The sequence below is a fragment of the Emys orbicularis genome, chromosome 3 (genome assembly GCF_028017835.1).
Source record: "Emys orbicularis isolate rEmyOrb1 chromosome 3, rEmyOrb1.hap1, whole genome shotgun sequence".
In the NCBI taxonomy this organism is placed as follows: domain Eukaryota; kingdom Metazoa; phylum Chordata; order Testudines; family Emydidae; genus Emys; species Emys orbicularis.
Window position 1 is genome coordinate 165663080 of NC_088685.1, and position 24666 is coordinate 165687745.

At 39.3% G+C, this 24666-nt stretch overlaps 1 protein-coding gene and 1 pseudogene across 2 annotated transcripts in view; both read right to left on the minus strand.

Moving 5' to 3' along the window:
- Positions 1–499: 499 nt before the first annotated feature.
- Positions 500–24666, minus strand: part of MARK1 (microtubule affinity regulating kinase 1) — a 69908-nt gene continuing 45741 nt past the window's right edge. Inside the window, exons 12-17 of one of the 2 annotated variants that reach the window (XM_065401713.1) lie at positions 23397–23590; positions 19765–19865; positions 10125–10286; positions 9175–9426; positions 4097–4141; positions 500–933 (exon numbers count right to left, since the gene is read on the minus strand). In XM_065401713.1, the coding sequence (XP_065257785.1) occupies positions 579–933; positions 4097–4141; positions 9175–9426; positions 10125–10286; positions 19765–19865; positions 23397–23590 (1109 nt within the window). In that variant the 3' untranslated portion in view covers positions 500–578. The remainder of the gene's footprint in view (positions 934–4096; positions 4142–9174; positions 9427–10124; positions 10287–19764; positions 19866–23396; positions 23591–24666) is intronic. The other variant, XM_065401712.1, reaches the window with a different exon arrangement.
- LOC135876906 (U2 spliceosomal RNA) lies at positions 23057–23226 on the minus strand (annotated as a pseudogene).

Consider the following 24666-nt stretch of genomic DNA (forward strand, 5'->3'; position numbering starts at 1 on the left):
GAGAAGAACCAAACGTAAGCAGGAACAGTCTTGTGTACCACAAAAGCCGATTTATCGACTTCTGATTCAAATTCACATATGATTTTTAAATAACTAAAAATGGTCATGCTACAGTTGTGAAAACTATTTTTGTGCATTTTGACTCTGGACACAGTTTTAAAAAAATGCATGATAGAATTATTAAAACCACCAAAAATGTAAATAGTGATAGGGAAGAACTTTTTCAACTCAAAGCATCAAACATACACTTTTGTGCAGAAATCTAGACAACTATACAAGATCTGTATTTAAGCAATCATCTTTTTTATTATACAACTCTATGAACATAAAATGAACAGAATGCTCTATATACTTACCTGTACATGTGAACATAACTTCTTTAGCTACAGTTATTTAGTATAGGTCATACTGAATTTAATTTTACAATTCAGAATAACTATGTATAACCTTATTGCAATAGGGACAATTTCTACATGGGGAGTTTCACAGGCCACTCACACTAGGCGTAACCAGTACATTCAAAACGTAAGTGTAGTTCACGTATGAATTTTCCCTGATCCCATAAATTTAGTTTCTCTTTACAGCTTAAGCTCATTTGCAATTTTGGATGCAATGTTCTTAAATGCAATAGAAGTCCCAGATATTCTCTTGAAGCGGACTCCATTGAGTGACAATCGTGGCAATTTGCAGACTTCCATCTCCCATTGAACAAGACTATCCTGTCGTGCATCACCATGAACACAGAAGAGCAAAAACCTCTCTTTTTGTTCATAGTCACAGTTATTAGCATCTAACACTTTTCGAATCTCTCTCATCATATCATTCGGGTCCATGGAGCTAGTGGTCTTCATACTCCATGTGAATCGCAAAGAACGTGGTTTGGAATCTTTGCTATCCTCCTTTTCTCGGTCTTTTGGTTCCCCAGAAGCACTCCTGGAGAGAGAAACATGTTGCACACTCAAAAGTAAAATCCAGAAAATAGATTTAAGTGCTAGAAAGTAATAAAGTTTAAGAAAATCCTAACTGTAATACAGTAAAGCTGTGTTATCCGGCACTTTACCAACCAGAAAGCTCTAGAAACTGGCATTTCAGGAGGGGGTTAGGGGTGTGGGCTCTGTGAGGGAGTTTGGATGTGCAAGGGAGCTCGGGGCAGAGGGTTGGGGCATGGGAAGTGTTTTGGGATGCCAGATCCAGGTGGCGCTCACCTCGGGCAGCTCTCCGCAAGCGGCAACCTGTCCCTGCTGTTCCTAGGTGGAGGCGTGGCCATGGGGGCTCCGTGCATTGTCCCTACCCCATCCTGAGTGCTGGCTCCGCTGCGCCCATTGGCCAGGGACCGTGGCCAATGGGAGCTGCGGGGGCGGTACCTGCGGGTGGAGGCAGCGCGCAGAGCCGCCTGCCTGCGCATCTGCCCAGGAGCAGGAAGGACATGTTGCCACTTCCAGGAAGCCGCCCGAGGTGAGCACCGCCCGGATCCGGCAACCCGCACCCCCTCCCATGCCCCAACCCCCTGCCCCAAGCCCCCTCCTGCACCCAAACTCTCGCCCAGAGTCCACTCCCCAACCCCCAGCTCTGAGCTCCCTCACACACCCAAACTCCCTCCCTCTTAGTTAACCGGAATTTTTGACTTACCGGCACCCCCCATTCCCCCAACATGCCGGATAACAAAGCTTTTATTTGTATATGCAATGGTAACTACAGATAGATACACATCCCTTTGCACTGCTGTAGCAGGAGACAGTGGAATCTACATTTTAAGAAGTATCTTTTGATTTCTATTGAGCTCATCATTTGGAGCACACCATACAGCAACAAAAGGTATTAATTTGTGGGACACGTGGTCTGGATGTGTAAACATGCTGTAAAAGCAGCAAAGGAAGGAAACCCACCCTGCATTCCACACAAAAGTTTTTGCTTTCATGCTTGTGCATGAAGAGAAACTCATTTCCTATATTTACAAATTGGGGAGCATCATGCTCACAATTAACCCAATTTGTTTTTACAGATTCTTTAGAGACTTTTGACCCCTCTTTCTCCTCTTTTTTAAAGTGACCTTATATTTTGGCAACATCCTATTTTAACTGATGCAGTAGAATTTTATATTACAATTACTCAACTGGGTGGGCAAACAGCTTCTTTGTCTCTCATAACAATACAAAGCCAGAAGACACGTAACAGAATAGTGAGGGAGAGAGACAAAAATGTAATTTTAGCTGATAAAATGACAGATAAAATCCCAAGTAATTATCTTCTAATGAACACAAACAGTGGGACTATAAAGCTTCTTTACCCATCAGCTCACTCAGCATAGGTAAGTTTGGAACGCAGTTTTGTAAAATAGTACTCATTTTAAATTTAAAAAGAGTTCCAGATTCTGCTGTTTCTTTTCCCAGATGCCCGAGAGCTGCTGATGCTACCACCCACTATTGAGGAGGAGATGTTTCGTTGGCACGGGCTGTTAAATGAAGAGTGGAGGTCAATTTCAGACCAGATTTTCCTCACCCTCATTTTCCCCATTTCCTTTCCTTGCATCTCTGCTGTTCTCCCTTCATTTCCCACCTCCCGCCCACTTGTACTTCTTGGGCAAGCAACTTAGTTCTCAAAACACTGCCTCACTCAATCACGCTAAGGCCACCCCTGCTGGGCAAAGCCCTCCACGACAGTCGTTACTGGTATTATTTTTACTTAAAATATGCCAGTTGTTACACAAACACTTAGGAAAACAGTCTCTTCCCCTATATTTGAAGTGCTATATTCAACAATGAGGTTCTCCCCCTCTCCCCCCCAAACGATAACCTGCCACTTCATTTAATAAACTTTTCACTATTCAGAGAGGAGCAGAACCACTCTAGATAGCTTTTAAAAAAGCATGCTTTTTAAACATTAAAAATTGATGGTTTATTTTCATTGCTGCCACCACAGAGCCACATCAGTATTAGAAGACTTGGCACAGCAGCACAGTCGAGATTTGGACTCATGTAGCATTTCAGGAAGTGGCCTGATGCCCAAAACATACTAGGCTGGAGGATAACCAGGAGGCAGCAGAGAAAGTTAGAGAACAGGAATGAGTGGTGAGATCAGAGCTGAAATCCACTGCCATGGTTAATTACATTAACAGACTTGACTATACTATAGTGTCAGCAGCTTAAGGACATAGGGGAAAAAATGCTGAAACAGGTAATTCAGAAACACACAGTATATTAGTTATACTAAGGAATGTATACTGTTTAAAGAGCTGCTGCTCTTTTAAATACAGATGCTTATTAAATGTTTTCTCAGAAATAAGCCATTCTTTTTTGTAATTAACCATTTTAGAGTACAACAATAACTGCAGTGTGTGTTCATTGTTTATTCATTAGATGCTTCATGAATGTACACCTGCTTTACCAAGCACATTAAAAAGGCAGAGTCAACATGCTGAGACATGCTAGAAGAGAACATATACTGAAAGGCCAACACACTGAAGAGTATGTTATTGCTTATGTTACAGCTACAGTTTTGTTTGTGTGTGTAGTGGTTGCCACACAAAGTCAATATTTACAATTACCACCCAACAATATCTGAATACCACTGTTATTTTTAAGTGTAAAGAAACACTGATACCTCAGACATTGCAGGGTGCTCACTGTTGGTGAACAGTGACTTTTAAATGATGAATACAATATGTGACTATATTAATATTTTTAATCTACATGTACACATTAAGTATTAACCTATATATTTGCTACTTAAACCTATATTATATTAAACAACATTAAGCATAAGAAGATGTTTAAAGAAGAGCCCTATGATTTGGTTTAATCTTGTAGCTGGGATTGCTTTCATAGTACTGTGTTAACTTATCAAGTTTGCTTCTTTACAAAATGTACAATACAAAACATAGTTTTGAACATATATCTACAAGTATTTAAAAATCAAAAAGTGAATTTCCAGGGAATTAAGAGGGATGGGCAGGGACCCACAGCAAAACGTAACATTTTAAAAATACAAGTTATTTAGGCACTATTCTATTTTAAATCCTGGTTAAAAATCTTTCAGAAATCACTTAAACTTTTAACACAAAGGACCTAGCAGCGAAGTATTAATCGTGGCTCCTCACCTTGAGGTGTCAGTTCTGCCACTGGCTTCGCCTTCACTTGGATCCCTCAAAACAAAGTTAAGGTTGAGATTCAATGATAAAGACGAAAAAATAAAAGTCAAGAGAACCCATATCTATAACAGACTTAAAGTAACTACCGAGCAAAGATTCAGCATAAAAATGTCATATTTACTAATTTTTGTTAAGTACTATTTTTCACAGCTGCAAATTTGACTTCCCTTTAGGATACCTCAATTTATTGCAACCCTGATACGTAATTTTTTTTTTTAAACTCTTGGTAAGATTAGCATAAGTTACAGAGTTCTGGCCTAATACAGACTGAAAAATGGCCATATACGAACCAGAGAGGTGCTATGAGCCCTCAACTACTACTGAAGCCAAATATAGCCAGCTGCAGTGCTCAGCTCCTCTCTGGGTCAGGTCCTTGGGCTCTAATCCTGGAAACATTAGGCATCTGCTTAGCTTTAAGCATGGTCACATATTTAGAGCTAAGCATGTGCCCATGAGTTTCTTGGATCAACCCGAGACCCTAATTCAAAAGGTTACATATGCATCTGTTTAACTTTAAGCGAACAAATTATCCAATTGAATTCAACAGCACTACTGATGGGCTTTAAGTTAGGCAGGTGCTTAGGTCCCTTGCTGAATTGGCATCATGATTTGTAAAATAATTACTTAACAATATGCTTTAGTAGCCTCTGGCTGTTTGGGAGAAAAAAAAAAAAAAAAAAAAAAAGCTATGTACAATGCATATTATGTAAGCCAAGGTATCAAAATCTGATAAATGGGTACATTCCCAGTGCTGCATTACAAGCATTTTAGTAAATATTTTAAAAGATTTATTTAATCCAGCACATAACACCCTTCAACATTATTCTATATGAACACCTAATTAACTGACCATCTAGATATCGTTTGGCACAAATTGTTAATACACATTTCAACAAAATGCCTCAATACTCTGTACCCTAAGCAAGATGCATTCTAACTAATGTATAAAAGCATTTACTGTATATAAATACCCTACATACTTACCAGAAAAACACATACAATTGCCAGAAATAAAATAAAATAAAAACAATCCTTCTGGATACCTTTGTAAACAATATACATATAAAACTATTGCTCACTAGGGTAATGTTTTATATTATTCAAAGACATTAAGAAATAAATTATTAACATCAAGACTAAGACAATCCAAACACAGTCAAAACAGTTAATTTAAGATTGGTAGAATATAACAAAATATCTTTGAGGCAAGCACCCCCCCGCCCCCCAATCACTGATCTGAGAGGCAGGGAATGTCAAGCTTTTTTAGTTTGATGAAATTATTAACACTGCTGAGAAACAATTCTAACTACCTGTTTTGGGAGTGTTTATTTTTTAAAAAAAAGGGTTAACAGCAAAAGTCTCTGAGGTTTGAAATTTAGGACTTGTTGTCACGGACACCAAGAAAACACCAGAAGTTAGTGCTAAAACTCTAAGAAAAAGCTATAATTAATAATCAGATCTATAACAAAAACAATCCTCCATCATGCATAGAAGTAATTTTTTGTTACAGTTTGATTTAATTAGGAGACAACACTGTCAGTGTGTCCTATATAAATCTATCAACTGCATATGATGAAAAAGCTGAAGTCTAAAACTGGCTATTAAAAAAAAAAATGTTCGCAATGTTACATGCATACCATTTTATTTAATACAGTCTCAGAATGACATTTATAACGACTAACAATTAATGTATCCTCCTGAAATGATTAATTACTTAGTGGAAAATGCACTTCACCCCATTTGGAATTTTGATGCACAAATGGAATGACAGAGCACTTAGTAGCAGGTTGTAATGTTCAGAAAGGGAACAGAAAATGAAAATGTTTCCACTATATATATGCTGCTAATGCCATTAATGTAGGTTCAAAGTTCTGTATCCTCAAGTTTGGAAGAAATTCTGGCAAAGATAGATAATACATCTTATTTAGATAATTAACCACACATTGTCAGCATCTTAGATTAATCTTATTTTAAGAGGCTAGGACTGATTTTTATTCTGAACCTGTCATGCTATTTAATTCCATCTCCCCCTTCACATTTTGTTCATGAGATCAGCTTGTACATTGCAAGAAACTATTCTTGTCACCTCCTAACTATTCTTATACTAAAATGGCAAGTTTCACTTATGAAGGGATTTAAGACTAGAAAGCATATCTGTGGAATTTAATATAGGATATTATGATTCTCCAAAGAAAGCAAAGATCTATGGGATTTAATTCTGTTGTGAAATTGACAGTTGTGCAGTAGAGTGCTATTTGTAACCTCTGTAACTTGCCTACTACTTCCTGAAAACTGTAGGTAAATCCCTGCAGCGGTTTCAAACGAAAATCAATTGATCAGCTACTGCCAGACATAAGTGAATGTGAAAATTAAATTTTCTGTAAGAAAGCTTTTAAGGTAATCGTGTAAACAGTCACTTAAGATAAGATATATAGATAAATTATTTGATGTTTTTCTATGGCATCCATCATGGTTATATGTAAACATTGATGTGCTTCCTTGACTTTCAGATTCTTTATCAATTGCTTCAAAAATAAGTTTAAATGAAAGAAAAAAGGTTACTTAATGTTGACACAAATGAGGATTTCCAGATGCTAGCAGTTAGTGTACACTTTTACATGTCATTTTTACTGTCCTCAATGAGAAACCAAAATTCTCTACAATAACCTGTGAATAGGGAAAACACTGATTTTGTTTGAATAGAGAAAGTTCTCTAGTGATTAATTACAAAGCCCATTCCTACAATAGCAAGATTATTAATTACATCTATATCACTTGATTACAATTCATCATTAAAATGTAAATGTTCTCTTTAATGTTACATGATCATTTGTTTAATGAGAGCATATCAATTTTGCAGATGGAGATATTAAATTTTTCATGTATAAATCAAACTACCCTTTCAGTTGTGCAAACCAACCCCCCCCTTTTTTTTTTTTTCTCATAGTGATGTAAATAGGAAAACACTGTAGTTACTGCATGAAATATGTGACTATTTTGTTTAGGGCTGTTGATTAATCACAGTTAGCTCAGGCGATTATCTCAAAACATTAAATTGCAATTAAAAAAATTAATTGTGATTAATTGCACTGTTAAACAATATAATACCAATTCAAATTTATTAAATATTTTTGGATGTTTTTCTACATTTTCAAATGTATTGATTTCTATTACAACACAGAATACAAAGTGTACAGTGCTCACTTTATATATGTGTGTATGTATATATATATATATATATATATATATATATATATATATATATATATATATATATATATATATATATATATATATATTATTTATTTATTTATTTATTTATTTATTTGATTTACAAATATTTGCACTGTAAAAATGATTAAAAAATAGTATTTTTCAATTCACCTCATGAAAGTACGGTAGTGCAATCTCTTTAGCGTGAAAGTGTAACTTACAAACGTAGTTTTTTTGGTTACATAACTGAACTCAAAAACAAAACAATGTAAAACTTTAGAGCCTACAAGTTCACTCAGTCCTACTTTTTGTTCAGCCAATCACTAAGAGAAACAAGTTTGTTTACATTTATAGGAGATACTGCTGCCTGCTTCTTACTTACAATGTCACCTGAAAGTGAGAACAGGCATTCGCATGGCACTTTTGTAGCCGGTGTTGCAAGGTATTTATGTGCCAGATATGCTAAACACTCATATGCCCTTTCATGCTTTGACCACCATTCTAGAGGACATACTTCCACGCTGATGATGCTTGTCAAAAAAATAATGCGTTAATTAAATTTGTGACTGAACTCCTTGGGAGATAATTGTATGTCTCCTGTTCTGTTTTACCCGCATTCTGCCATATATTTCATGTTATAGCAGTCTCGGATGATGACCCAGCACATGTTCGTTTTAAGAACACTTTCACAGCAGATTTGACAAAAAGCAAAGAAGGTACCAATGTGAGATTTCTAAAAATAGTTACAGCACTCAACCGAAGATTTAAGAATCTGAAGTGCTGTCCAAGATCTGAGAGGGATGAGGTGTGAAGCATGCTTTCAAAAAGTCTTAAAAGAGCAACACTCCAATGTTGAAACTACAGAACCCAAACCACCAAAGAAGAAAATCAACCTTCTGCTGGTGGCATCGGACTCGGATGATGAAGATGAACAGGCGTCAGCACGCACTGCTTTGGATTGTTATTGAGCAGAACCAGTCATCAGCATGGACACATGTCCTCTGGAGTAGTGGTTGAAGCATGAAGTGACATATGAATCTTTAGTGCATCTGGCACGTAAATATCTTGTGACGCTGGCTACAACAGTGCCATGCGAACGCCTGTTCTCACTTTCAGGTGACATTGTAAACAAAAAGCAGGCAGTGTTATCTCCTGCAAATTTTAACCAAACTTGTTTGTCTGAGCAATTGGCTGAACAAGAAATAGGACTGAGTGGACTTGTAGGCTCTAAAGTTTTACATTGTTTTACTTTTGAATGCAGTTTTTTTTTTGTACACAATTCTACATTTGTGAATTCAACTTTCATCATAAAGAGATTGTACTACAGTACTTGTATTAGGTGAACTGAAAAATTTCTATTTCTTTTGTTTTTTACAGTGAAAATATTTGTAAATCAAAAAAAAAAATTATATATATAAATAAAGTGAGCATTGCACACTTTGTATTCTGTGTTGTAATTGAAATCAATATATTTGAAAAATGTAGAAAACATCCACAAATATTTAAATAAATGGTACTCTATTATGGTTTAATCACTTGATAGTCCTAATTTTGTTCTTTTAAGATAAAGAAGCAAGAGAATGGCTGGCCAAATCTGGATGGATATATACAGAGAAAAGCAAAGCAAAGCAGGTTCTGAAAAGGTAAAACAAAGCAAAAAGATAATCCTATTCTAATTAAATTTACATTTATGCTAGATTGTCACATTGGCAATCCTTTAAAAGAATTAAGAATTTGAAAAATATCTTAGAGGAAGTGAAAAATATCCAGGAAATAAAGCAAACACAAAAAATTCACAGAAGTCTGGTACTAACCTGCGAACAAACTTGGAAGTTATCTTGCTTATAATACCAGTTGAAGTGCCCCTTCTAGCGTGTGTAAATGCACCAGTTTCATGTGAAGGTGAGGCAGGTGGTCCATTGTAAGTGGCATTGCGCCGCTCCCGTAGCTGCTCACCATGGAAAGTGCTTCGACTTGAACTCCCACGAGGAAAGCGGGTTCGGTCTGGAGTAGTAGTGCTAATACTATGAGCTGATGGGGAAGCAGCAGGCACCCTCTGAGTTGCACTGCTGGGAAAACAGAAGAATGCTTAACACAAGACAACCTCCCATATATAAATAAAACTAACATTTGGGAGACTGTTCACTCCTCCTATGAAAAAAAAAAAAAATGCTGACTGATTTCAAACTCTAATACACACAAGTCAGGTGGTCAGAGCTGAAATCTTTCCAGCATTCTCCTTGAGGAACACAGTTGAAAAAAGCCATATACACCGCCCTTCCACAAATATATATACACATGATATTGTGATACCAGTTTTAAGCTCTTGACACTGAAAGAGGAAATTTTATAGTGCTTTTCCTGACACCAATAGGTGCAAAGTAATCTTCAGTGCTAACAGGTTTACAATTTATAATTCAGTTTAAATATGTCAGCATATATATTCTATGGATTGAGTCTGCATCAGATAAACATGTAGCTATTGCTGTTTTCCAGGAATTATCTGATGACGGAGATCTAGTTCAGAGATATGTTTATTGTGTGATATGAGCAAAATATGATATGTCCTGGACAAAACTGAACCTAAACCACATGTAGCATTGTTACTCAAATTTTATGAATGAATTTTAAAACTATATTGGAGTACTGTATGACGTAATACATTAAGAGTATATATACTATATTAATATAATTTATGTTAACAATAGTTTGTACAGAATTTTGAAGATGTAAAACACTATGCAAACGCTATGTATTATATTACCTTGGTCGATAAGCTTCAGTGCCATCTTTGATGGTTGGTAGCGTAACTTTTATAGGATGACCAGAGGCAGACATAGATTTCTGGTGTCGAGGTCGTGTTGATACAGCAGGAGCAACAGCAGAGCCTGCAGAAGATGTGCTACTCGCAGACATTTCTGTTAGGCTTTTATCACAAGAAAGGAAGGAGGGCCACAACAATAAGAAAAAACACATTAGATGTGCTTAAAAGTCAATTCCAACAACAGAAAAGTTCATGTCAAATCCTGCAACTAGATAAAAACTCTGCAATAAAATTAAAAAAACAACAACAAAACAACAACAGACTTACAATGATTAGTCATAAAAACAATGTTATTTTTGGTAAAAATGCACATTTTTATAATCAGTTTCCATGGAAAAAATCTCATTCAAGGATACTGCAGGATATTTTTTTATTGCTTACATTCATATAGATAAGACTATTTTCCTTTAAATATACAAGAAGCTAAACAATAACTTTTTTTCAGTAAGATTGCCAGCATATTTTCCATTATAACTTTGCCTAACTTTAACTGTTTGGGCTTAAATTTTCCATGCTAGGTATCTGCCTCAGCCTGATTTTTTTGTGGGGAAAACTTCAGCCAAAAAACAGTTTGGTTGTTTCTCAGAATGACACTAGGGAAAAATACCTTCTCTAATTTAGAAACAGTCTGCCACCACTTTAAATTTTTTTTTTTTTTTTTAAATGAAAACTCTAGTACCCTCATGCTTTCCAGCAGGGACTTGAAATTGGTCAGAGATGTGCCTTCTACAGTTCTTGTGAAAATCTGCCCAAATTTGGCCAAGTTAACAGCCTTTGAAATATCTCAGTTCACACACACTCATTAGAGACTTGTTAGAGTTTACCATCTAAAACCTCCAAAGATAGTATGTGATCATGTAATTAAAGACTATATCATAATGCATATGCACAGAGGGGCCAAATTAAGGCTGTACAGCCAACCTTAATTCTGGCATTGCCTAGCTTTTCAGTGCTTGACGTTGCATCTTATATGCTCTTTTAATGCAGTTTTTCTTCAGTATCTCTGTCTCTCTCACACACACATTCACATACAGAATATTTCCATCAGAAGTTGATCATCCTGAGAATGTGCCTCATGTATCACATTACTGCCTCAACCTTGCACCTCTGGAGCCATAGGCTCAAATAGTTGTTGTGTTTTTAGTCACTAGTGGACATTTGTCCACCTGTCAAAGTGACCACACAATTTTTCATAATTCATAGCCTCTGCTTAATTTGTCACAGGACTGAAATAAGCAAAACCACTGCAAGTTAGGACTGGAGTCCAGGGTATTGGGCAGAGGTGTACGGAGAAGATGATCCTGTACTGCTTACTACAGTTACCAAAGATAACTAACTTCAGGATTGACTCACTTTCATGCACCCAATTGAAACACTAAATACAAACTGAACATCAAATATGTATAGCTAATAATTGCAATTTCCCTAAATCAACCACTTCTTACAAGCACTGACAATCTACATTAACAGTTAGGAAATTCTCACTTTTTATATTGCAGGTTCCTAAATTAATGGATGGTAACCAACACATAAAAAGACTGATGTTAACAAAAGCACAACTATTTTAGCTTTTGGATCAGATAGATTTCTCCTACAAAGAAGCTCATAGGAGTAGACTGCAGAAAGTTAAAAACTCTATTGAATTCTCCTCATGACGTTTTTAGGAAATCTCCCTGTAGTGGGGCGGCTCCCCCACTCCATCAGAAAAAGGGTTAAAGTCAGCCCTGGGAGAAGGTTGTGGCTGAGAGCTGCTAAGCTGGGCCATGCCCCAATCAGGCCACAGCTGGCCTGTATAAAAAGGCTGTGAGCCAGAGGCCCAAGAGGAGTTTCTTTCCAGGCTGGGAGAGAGCAGGGCCTGGCTGTCTGCAGAAAGGGTACTGGGAGTGAAGCAAGGCTGGGGAGAGCCAGAGGAGCAGGGGAGCTCCAGGCTGGCAACTCCCCAGGCTGCAGGGCCTGGTCCAAGGCCCATAGAGGTACTGGGAGGCAGAGGAAGGCAGCAGGTCTGAACCCCATTACCTATGATGAGTGGCTTTTACACTGCAGTCTGCCCCAGGGAGCAGGGGCTTGGTGATGACTGGCAGTAGCCCAGACTGAGGCAAGGTGGGGATTAGAGGGTTGAGGGTTTCCCAGAGAGGGGAGACCCATAGAGACTGGTGGGGATATTGCCAGGGGGCAGCCCCAGGGTAAAGGGGCACCGGGGTCTGGGAGGGACACGGGGCCAGCTACAAGCAGGACACCAGCCCTGCAGAGGGCGCTCCGGAGGCTGGAAAAGAGCTCATTCCCAACGACCAGCAGGAGGCACCACAGGGGTGAGTCCCGCACCTTTACACTCCCCCTTTAATGGAAAGAGTTTTGAAGGTCTCAGAGGGCATAAGGGCAAGGCCTCCTAACCCTACAGATTAGGGTTACCATACGTCCGGATTTCCCCGGACATGTCCGGCTTTTTGGTACTCAAATCCCCGTCCGGGGGGAAATTGCCAAAAAGCCGGACATGTCCGGGGAAATAGGGAGGCAGCATAAGCCAGGGTCCGCCCGGCCCCAGCACGACCCGCCTGGTCCGCAGTGCAGCCCAGCCGCCCGGCTACATTGTAGCGAGCTCGGGCGGGGGAAGGGGAGGCGCAGCCGCAGAAGGCGGCGAAGGGGCCGCTGCTGCCCCCGGAGGCCAGGCGGACTGCGTGCCCCAGCCGAGCCCGCAGGACCATGGGGAGGCCGGGCCCAGCCAGCGGCTCGGGCTTCCCTCGTGGGCGGGGACTCCCCGGCCACTGGGGGACCCTTCCTGCGGCCCTGTCACCCCGTGCGGCAGGAAGGAGGCTGCGGCGCGGGGCAGGGAGTGCGGCGTGTGCCGGGGCTGCAGGGACCCACGCTGCCCCGGTCGCCGCTGAGCATCCGAAGCCCCCGCCAGGCAGAGGCTGCCGGGTGAGCAGGGCAGGCGGGGGGGTGCAGAGGCTGCAGGGCGAGGAGGAACAGGGCAGGCAGGTGCATAGAGGCTGCAGGGGCAGGGCAGACGGGGGCGCAGAGGCTGCAGGGGTGGGGGGGTGCAGGGGCTGCAGGGCGAGTGGGGAGCAGGGGGCACAGAGGCTGCAGGGGCAGGGGGGTGCAGAGGCTGCAGGGCGAGGAGGAGCAGGGCAGGCAGGGGCATAGAGGCTGCAGGGGCAGGGGGGTGCAGGGGCAGGGCAGGCGGGGGGCGCAGCGGCTGCATGGGTGGGGGGGTGCAGGGGCTGCAGGGCCAGTGGGGAGCAGGGGGCACAGAGGCTGCAGGGGCAGGGGGGTGCAGGGGCAGGGCAGGCGGGGGGCGCAGCAGCTGCATGGGTGGGGGGGTGCAGGGGCTGCAGGGCCAGTGGGGAGCAGGGAAGCACTTAGCAACCCCCAACCAAGATCAGAGCGGGAGGGAGGAGGGGGCATGTGGGGTGCTCAGAGGAGGGGGCAGAGTTGGGGCAGGGACTTTGGGGAAGGGGTTGGAATGGGGGCGGGGAAGGGATGGGGTTGGGGCCGGGGAAGGGGCGGAGTTGGGGTGAGACCAGGGGCGGGACTGGGACCCCGTGGAGTGTCCTCTTTTTTAAATGTTTGAATATGGTAACCCTATACAGATCCAAGGTATCCACTGGGAAGACAGCGAGAGAATCATAAGGCAGGAGCCATCACGAATGGATAGCAGCCCCTCTGCATAAATAAGATGGCACTCCTGGCCCCTGGCAACATTGCTCATGTAGCATGGACCCCTGCAACTATACCCACAGAAGAGACTCCACATAAGGAGTTGGTATTCCACACACATTCAGGAGTAACCAGGGGACCAGTATCAGAGAGTGGCAGGTTCCCCAAAACTCTTTAAAGGAAAGCACCATGGAGCATCAGCAGAGGGATTCCTTGGAAGGGCAAAAGGATAATTTCACAAAGGAAGCACCTTTGTGCATACTTGGAGAGTGGCAGGGCCGGCTCTAGCTTTTTTGCCGCCCCAAGCGGCGAAGGGGGGGGGGGGGGGGAAACGCAATCAGCAGCACTTCGGCGGCTGATCTCCCGCACCGCTTCATTCTTCGGCGGCTAGTCCTTCCCTCCGAGAGGGACTGAGGTAACCGCTGACGGATTGCTGCCGAAGACCCGGACATGCTGCCCCCTTCCATGGGCTGCCCCAAGCACCAGTTTGCTGCGCTGGTGCCTGGAGCCGGCCCTGGAGAGTGGGGATCTTATGAGAGTCTCTCTACTGGCATAAACCGAGTGGACAGTCCAGGCTTAGTCACCAATAAAAATAACTGAGGAAACTAAATTATAAAGGGGGGGGGGGGAGAGAAGGGAGGGTTTAGACACTTCAGAGGTGGAATATACTGATGTACGATCACTGTAATCAAGCATGCTGATTCAAAAACTATTGTTAATATTTTAAGTAAATCCTTCTCCAATTATTTTGAATTGTGGAGAAAAGAGCAATGAGATAAAGTAATCTAGAGAAAATCAACTACTGTCAAACTCAGAGCTCACACAGTAAATATTTAGCAAGCGGAGACCTCCCAATTTCTATATTTTCCCCAGATTTAAATTTCTGTATATAAGTATTTTAACAATATTGTGTTCCTTCTTGCTGCCTGTCTGAATGTTTCACACTGATGTAGTGCATATTCTGCAATATAGCAAACAGAATTATTCCCAAGAAAATGAAGATAGCTATTGCATTTAGAAGTACTTTACTTCAATTTGTTTGCTTGCTAAGTTTGACAGTGTTACATATTTGCTATTAAATGCCTTCACAGCGATCAATCTTCCAAAAAGAGACCAAATGTTAAACACAGCTTGGAATTCTGACAGATGTGGAAGAAAGCTGACTACTTAAATACTTTGCTTATTCAGAAAAATGTGGTGACAATAATACTTTAAAAGCTAGTTAAGATAGTGGGTCCATAAATAGCACTTCTTGCAATCTATCTGTCCAGATGATTGCATTTCACAGATAACCAAAGGACTACTGGACTCAGTACAGAGTAGTAGAGAAAACTTAGTTCTCTAGTCCCTATTGTACTTTGATAACTACAACCATGTCACCAATACTACTCCACAAGCTTATCATTTAGTAATTGTTGCTACATAAATAGGTTTCTTCCATGCTTCCTGAGATCTAGACCCTATACAAATTATACAGGCTCCAATTGCTCAAGAAAGACTTCCAGTCAAAAAGCTACAAAGAGTCCTGTGGCACCTTATAGACTAACAGACGTATTGGAACATAAGCTTTCGTGGGTGAATATCCACTTCGTCAGACGCATGTGACACATCTGATGAAGTGGGTATTCACCCATGAAAGCTTCTGCTCCAATACATCTGTTAGTCTATAAGGTGCCACAGGACTCTTTGTTGCTTTTTACAGATCCAGACTAACACGGCTACCCTCTGATACTAGTCAAAAAGCTGTTCTTTGACAGAAAATTGGGTTTTCAATAAAACAAGGATTTGGGGGAAAGTGTTTGCTTTATGCAGAAAATTTAGAATTGTCATTTAAAAAACACCTAAATATTGCCTTGATGGTGATATAGTTAGACCAAGGAGCCTGGTTTGTAGAGGAGAAGGGGAATTTAAGGCATTCACATTACAACTTCAGTGAGGTAATGCGACAGCATTTCAAAATTGAAATGTTTCTGTATTTGGCCAAAATTTGTTGGTATTCAAATTTCCACTAAAAATCAAAAATTTCTACAGTAAGCAGAAACATTTTTGACTACTTCTACTTAAATTTTCCAAATATCAACTAGTTAGCTTTGTTACATAAAAAATTAAAAAGTTAAATCTACCTGAAAGAAGAAATGAAAATTGCAAGACATAAGTAGTCTTATGACGTTTACCATATTTTGGATTTGAATTTTTGAATACTTGGGTATTTCTAAGGCAACTATCACAATGCTGTCTGAGGACCCTACAAATTACTTCAACCTTTTTGCTATACAATGCTTTACTGTAACCCTTAACCACCACAAAATTATACATTAGTTCTTTAAAAGAGCCCATTTTCACTATGTAAAGCATACGACAATAAGGCAGAAAGCACTGTAGTTTTAAGAGGCATTCTATTACTTGAAAAATACCACAGCATCAGAACTCCTGGCTGCTGTGCTACATAGACTCCATGAGATGAAGTCCCTGTAGGAAAATTTTACAACTTAAGAAAAAAAAAAATTGAATATAAGAATTTTCAAATGAGCTTTGAAACTGAAAAAAGCTCTAACAGCTACAAAAGCAAGCCAGGGGGAGATATTTCTCAGACAGAAGGAGTCTAATATCGCAGACAGGGTTTCAAAGTTTTCACATGACCCCCACAAGAACCCGTGTCCTGTCCCATGAGGCCACAGTACTTAAAATGACAACACTGTACATTCAACAAGAGAACATTCTTTCCCGAACTTCCTAGAACAGACACAGTGGTGGTTTTGCCCTTAGGACAGCTGGGGCACTACACCATTCTTTTTTCTTTTCTTTTTTTTAAATTAGAGAAATAAAGTTTCCTTTACTTCTCTTCCATACATCATTCATAGCTGTTCAATTAAACATGCCCCTTCATGATATATTCATGCATGGGAATCTATGCTAGTGCTCTAGTGCCTTCTGTATACTAAGCAGACTGAAGCAGCAGCAGGACTTCACTGAATAGTCTGCCAGCCACACTGAAGAGCACCAGGAGTCACTGATAAAACTCTCCTACATATGGCAGAGAGTCCTGTGGCACCTTATAGACTAACAGATGTTTTGGAGCATGAGCTTTCGTGGGTGAATACCCACTTCTTCGGATGCATGTATTCACCCACGAAAGCTCATGCTCCAAAACGTCTGTTAGTCTATAAGGTGCCACAGGACTCTTTGCTGCTTTTACAGATCCAGACTAACACGGCTACCCCTTTGATACTCTCCTACATATGTGCACCTACTGTAAATTATAATGTTCCCCCAAAAATTTAGGCTCAGGGGTGTCTCTGGACGGAGAACTACGGTGTTATGAATTTTGTAAACCAAATTCAAGTTGTCAAAACTGAACAACTACTGTGTCCAAGAATTTTTAGACCCTTAACGTAAAATGTTTAGCTTCACCAAAGCATGAATGAAATCCATCAAAAATGCAGTAGAAACAATAGTCCCAAAGCTAAATTACACCAGATAGAAATTGTTATAATAATGTGTTGTAGAAAAGCCAAAAAACAAACACATGAAAGGTGAAAGGAAAAAAAATCTTGTTCAGCTAGTTTCAAAATTCAGTTTCATAAGAAACCAAGCACATGACAAAAAGCCAGCCTTCTCTTAAAAAGAAAATCACAGAAAATTAATAATAAACTGTAAAAAATAATAAGTCACCCAGGGTGGTCTGTCTACCAAATGGATTCCCTGTACAGGGAAGTAACGTGGATCCTGGGGAAGCAAACACTCCCAGTGGCAAACCTGCTGCATTTGGAGATGGGGAAGCCAAGAGAGAATTGATTCAAGTAGTCTGAGCAGTTACTTCTGAAATTGTTTCTGCAGCACTACAAGGCTTACAAGTACTACAGCACTACAAGGCTTACAAGATAATGGGTCACCCAGATCCAGGATATTTGAACGAACAGACGGCAGGACATGAGAGCAACGCAGCTGGCAGGGACAAGTGTGACCATAGCTATGAGAGAAGTTCTATAAATTTTGTGCAATTTCAGGAGCAGGGAGGGCCTGTCACCAATATGGCCCAGTATGGAGGAACAGGTGCGGCAGTATATGGTGCTGTTAGCAACTGAGCAAGTGACATCATCAACCATTTCCACCCATCTGTCGGCCCTTACGTTTGTCAATATGCTGAATAGTTACCAAGATCCTTTTGGTTTTTAGTTGGAGGTTTCTAGCAGGGTGGTCTCAAAGCACTGGTCGTAGGGAGGATACACATTGTTCCATCACTGTTAATACTCTTAGGGATCTGGTGCAGATCCTAGAGCCCATACATCAATTTGGACAAGAGGCAGCCTTGTTCAGGGCAGCATTTCTGGTAGCATTTTCTGCGACTTTGAGGATCAGCGAACTAGTACCTGGGTCCTGCAGTGACTCTTGTAGAAGAGCTCTGGCATTAAGGGATATACATTGGGAGGGGGAGTCTGGGATATTAACTTTGAAGAGGTCAAAAATGGATCAAAGAGACCAAAGTAAATCCAGTATCTCTTCAAAATCATGGGCAATTAAGAATAATAAATTGTAAAAAATAATAAGTTGCCTATATACTGTACTATATATAGTTAAATCTATTTAAAAGAAAACATCAATATTTTGTGCAATCAGAAAATTATGATCTATTAGATATTTTAAACTTAAAACTATTTTACCCTATTTTTAACTACCACCTCAGTTCTAATATGCAGCAAGGAAGCCCATCAGTAACCAAAATATAATTCTTACCATGGAAATAATGGATGTCTAGTCCTCTATAGATTCAGATGGAAATGTGGATCAACTGGTTACACTATTATACCCCAAGAGTTCAAAAACATATTTCTAACTCATCCTTCTGAGCTGCTGTGTTAATTATATAGTAGTGTTAGAATGTTCTAAGTGTCATAAAAAATATTATAAAAAATCACTTCCCCCCCCTTTCATGTGTTACATGGTCCTTTATATATGCAAATTAACAACCCCATCCTTCGGGAATTCAGAGAAAAATACTACCTGTGCAGTAAAATTGATCGATATGAAACTTCCAACACTATTGATACCATAAGAGTGGATAATGGAAACATAGTAGTTTACTGGCTTTACTTTGATGGGGCTTTTCCATTCTTTTCAACTTTACGATTTTACATTTAAGTACAGCACTCATATGCATGTAGGTTAGTGCTTTAAAAATACAGAAGAATTTGTATGCTCCTTCAAACAAATCTTGATATAAATTTTATAGATATACTTTGCACTTAAGTCAGACACTGCAAATTACAACTCCTATTTTGTGAATATTTTTTAAGCCAAAAGTAATTTTAATGGTCTGTGTCCATTAATGTGCAAGATGTTTTGTTAAAAAAATAAAAAATATTTAATACACAGTAATCATCCCAACTACCAAATACAGTAAAAGGGCAGAGTCAATTACAGAAATATTTGGGACAAATGAGATAAGCAAGACTCACAAAGCTCTTTTATGCCAATTAAATAGTTACAACTTATTCAGTAGTTATTAGGGAACTTAAAAAAAAAAAAAAAAAAAACCACAAAAAACTTAGCTATACTGTAAGAAAGAACCATCCTCTGGATCATCCAGAATATTTTATGTCTGAATTGTTTTGTCTATTTAGATTGCAAACTCTTCTGTCTTTCTCTTGTACTCTTTGTACAGTGATGGAGGCAACTCCTGACAATATTATTGCATGGAGATGGTTAACGGCAGAATCACAATATTTGTCTAATTTTGTCATAATTTGTCTATCTATGACAAATATTCAGGCACAAACTTTTCAGCAAGATAAAACAAACATGTGTAAAGTTTAACTTGCTCCACACCACAGCATCTTTCATAAGCATATTGGCTAAATGTTTGTTTTAACTCCTGTGTCATACCTCAGCACAAACTCTTAGATTTTTGGCTAAGTCAACTGAGTACCTGTTATCTTTCCCATTCTGTACTGCAGAATAGCGATCTGAAGAGCGCTCACAAACATACGTGTTCCTTCTGGTCATTCCACCAACAGGAAATACGTTGTTCTAGAAGGAGAATAAAAATGAGTGAAGACAGATACAGTTAATTAATATATACACAATTTAAATGAAGTTATCCAGAAAAACACAAATCAGCATATAAGAATATATTTGATTTAAAAGTGTGGCATCTAAATTCCAGACCAGTGGTTTTCAACCTTTTTTCATTCGCAGATCCCTAAAAGATTTCGAATGGTGGTGTGGTTCCCTTCAGAAATCTTAGACATGGTCTGTGGACCCCCACAGGCCCACGGATCACAAGTTGAAAACCACTGCTCTATGGTAACAACAATCTTTCGCAGACATAGTCTACGGACCCCCAGGGTCCGTGGACCACAAGTTGAAAACCACTGTTCTAGACTGTGTGAGAGAAGACATTAAATGTACAGAACAACTTAATTAAACCTGTTGACACAAAGTACTTATTCGATCATCTATCCATTTCTAATGCTCCCATCACCATGCTGTGTAGGCTCCATTGGAATTCACTGAATAAGAGCAAGGAAAAGTGTAGTTGAGGAGAAAACTTGCTTTATTAACATCCAATTCCTGCACACAATAAAGAAGTCCTATAGGCCTTGATCATCCAGTGCGACGGGGACACTCACACAGAAGTCACACTGAAGTCAACAGGACTCCATGCAAGTTTAAGGGCTTCCCTGTGTAGATTTAATTGCCCGCAGAGCTTCAATCCTACAATTTGTTGTCCTTTGTTGATAATGACAAAAATCTTTCAATCTGCACTGCAGTATTCAATGTCAGTATTCAGCTAAAGTCAGGTATTAACCAGAACTAAGGAGGATTTTGTCCTTAGCCACCATAGTGACAGGTGCCAAATAAATATGTGTAATATTAATAGTAAGAAAAACATTCTCATTGATTTTTTTTTTGCTAGTTAAATGTGCTCCCCTACCTAAAACCTATTTTTAAAATGTTTCTGACAGCTAATTATCTCTTAAAGAGCTAATTATAGTATAAAAATTTAAAGTAAAATTCTCAATTTTTAGATGGGATTAATTGAATTTTGATTTTTCAAAATGTTTGTGTAGTTGACAGGTTGACATTAATTCATAATTACATGTTAAAATAATTAGTGTACTGTAAGACAGAATGAAGTTTGTAAACATGCAGTACATCTTATAAAGTGTTTTGGAAAATATACTACACTAATACAGATCATTATATTTCAGCATGGCCGATTAAAATACTCCACAATCTATGTAAATGCAAGAAAGCGTGTGGAATAGGCTGTGGTCATAAGACAGACAGTTACTTCAGCAAGGACAAGGCACACGAACATTTGGATCCATACTTTCATTCATTCTAAAATTACAAAAATCTCTCGTACACAATGGGAAATTTGGGATAGCTGCTATGAATTTTAAATATTGTGTATAGTAGAATCATAGAATCGTAGGACTGGAAGGGACCTTGAGAGGTCTTCTAGCCCAGTCCCCTGCACTCAAGGCAGGATTAAGTATTATCTAGACCATCCATGACAGGTGTTTGTCCAACCTGCTCTTAAAAATCTCCAAGTACGACTGTTATGCTTATGTGTCAATATGTTAAAGACACAAAAACAGGCATATTTATGTGTACAGTGCCGTTGCCTGCATAGTTCTTTACAGCCAAGAAGAGGGCAGGTTCTTCTCTCTTGAAAGTTTCAAAGGTTTTGCCTATTCTTTTAAAAATGCTTTCAGGCTTATGTATTTTTTACTCTTTTAATGATACATTTGAAGTGTGCTTTTTTTTAAAAAAAATTACAAACAAGGGGGCCTTTAGACCCAGACAATCCTGAAGTATGGATTGTTGTACAGGAGTTTGAATTTTCAAGTCAATCCACTGCGGTTGTTGATGCTCTTTTAAAAGTAAGCTGAAGCTGCTCTTGAAAGAAACTGAAGTTACGCTGCTTTGAATACAGTACATCTGTCTCCTTTATCCCCCCTCACACCATAGAACAAAAACTGCAAAGAACTACTGAGTAATCTTTACGGTTTCCTCATCTAATGTTATTTTATAATATAGATTAACCAACTGTAACATTTGGTTTTAAACTAAACTGTTACATAATAGGAATCAATGTGTGTTAGGGACAATAAACGTTTTCTAACAAATCTAGTCTTTCCCACCACCATGTTAGCCTTAAAATGATTCAGAAATGGGTGAATTTTTTTCACCCCATCCCTCTTTGGCAAATTACAGTTAAAAATTATTATTTTTTACAAACAAGTTATATAGAAAGAGGGAATTTATAAAGGAAATGGTTGTTCAACCTTAACTACAGCTGTAATATCAGATGCCACTACATCTTAGTCTTGCTCATCATGAAACCTCTTTCACAAGTGCTCTAAAATAGTAACAGATTTACAATGAACAATGATTGTAGTGCTTATTAGCAAGTAAATCAATTTCTCACTCTACCACTAAGATACTTCATTTAATTAGTTCACCGTAAGCAAAGAATGTTTTTGACATATCAACCTACAACACACATCAGCATAATCAGTTTTTGGGAGACACAGTTTTGGGAAAGCATGGAAGATTTACAATCCAATGAAATCTAATCTCACAGGACAAAAAGTTCCAGTACATGTTCCACACAGCCACCACTTCGAGTCCCCCCAGGGAGAGATTTTTAAACAAAATGAAGGCTTAAAAGCAGCTGTGTGACGTATTGCAGACACGGTCTGTGAGAGGAAGGAATCCTTATAATTTAGCAGATTTAAAAGTTGATTTTGTCTGAAGAGAGAATTTCTTTAGCAGCGGCATGGATTCCATCCTTGGAATCCAACATGGAGGTCACAGTGTACTAAATCCCAATGGAAAAAGCAAATTCTTACAGTCTATCACATGGATACTTTTTCCCTGACTGCACTGTACAAGCACTACTATCTTGATACTTAACCAGTTTTTGTCATCTCTTGAAAAAGATAGCACAGGTTTGAGTCGTATTACAAAATCAGAGACTTTTGTACTACAAGTAATTTTCTTATTATGAGTTCATGCTTTTAAATGAAGTATAATAAATTCCTGTAAAGGTAACAAGCAAAAAATTTTGACTGTATGCCCTGAAGACCCATGATACTGCACAAGCCTGCCAACATTTTTAGGTTAAAATATTAAAGTATAAGAAAAAATGCTTCCAATAACTAGTCCAACAGCTGTCTGGAAGCTTTTTTTTTTTTATTCTCCCCAAAAGGAGATTCACCGTTTCCGGAGACAACACAATATCAGGACGATGCCTGGGGTGGACAGAGCAAGCTCCTATTCCATCCCTGTTTCAAAAATCAATTTAATATACAGTCCTCAAATAAAGGACATATCAGATATTAAACTGATAAGAAGAGATATAAAACTTAGAAGATAATTTATTTTATTTTTAAAAAGCATATACAGCATAGCTTCTTATTGGTACACAGGAATAAGCTACCAAAATACACCGTTAACAGAATATTCACTAACTAATATAAGGCTAATGCTTATATAAGATGCCAAGTATACAGCAGATATTGCCCCAGCTGATTTAAAAACACTCACACTTGGAATTGCAGGCACTTTCTTTCTTTCTGGACCTACAAGTGGACTTGCTGCCATTTCTCCTTTGGATCCAACTGTAGTGCTGCTAAGTTTACGCGACACATCTTTGTCCCATTCCTCTTTCTGTTCACTTTCCACACTATTTGCCTGAGCCCTTTTTGTGTATGATACAGCAGGAGGAATTGATGGACCAACTGTCAAATAAAAACAAAATTATACTATCTAAAAACAATCATTGCTTCTCCCTCAGTCAATATACTCTGAAGTATGATTCTCTACATGTGGGAAAAAAAACCTTTGGAATGACTGTAAGACTGCATGGCTGGTGTATATGCTACCTGTAAAATGTGATAGTTACATACATTGTTATCTTTAAATAAATTTGAACCACCTGTCTCTTCATTACAAGTTTGAAGACATGTAGTATATGTTCAGTACTTACTGTTTCATGTTAGTATTGATTTAGAAGTTTCTACTTATATTTTAGTTCTAATTTTAACCGATTTTAACCATCAATTTGCTAAAAAACAAACCAAAGAAAATGGGATGGGCAAAATGATGAAAGGGAAACTGTTCCAAATTATTTAAAAAATAAAAATATTTTTTTAAAACCTTTTCCTACTCTAGGGTGGCCACTAATGCATCCCCTGAATACTGGACAATCCAATACTTTTGGGAATGGCATGGGCCCATTCCTGCCTGTGTGACCTCATCTCCATCAGCGTGACCTTGCAATCACCATCTGTGCAAGGTCATGCTGCATGCAGGATCCCTGTACCCACTGGGACAAAAGGGGTGGGGTCACACACAGGCAAGACCAGAGCAGCACGCTCTTCAAAATGGTGTCCTCCATGCGTGAGACTGGATAACGCCACATCTGGTTTTACATTAGTGTCAGACGGGACAAACTGGACAAAAGCAGGACTGCTTCGCTTAAAACTGGACATATGGCCTGTCTACCCTATCTTCACTCTCCTTAACCCGAGTAAAGCTTTTGTCCACAGAATAAATTAAAACTATTTTATTTACTTTATGCTTATGTTGGGAGAATCACAGCTCTCCCCTCACAGTTCTTTCTGGGCAGATCCTCAGCTGGTGTAAAATACACAACTCCATTTATTTCAATGGAGTTCGACAGTTTGCACTAGCTGAGGATCTGCCCCAATGTATTATTTACTTCTGTGAAAAAACCCCCACTACTGACCTGTACAGGGGGGGGAAACAGGATTGGTGAGAGGTGGAAGTCAAAGTAGGAGGAGGAAAGGGTCAA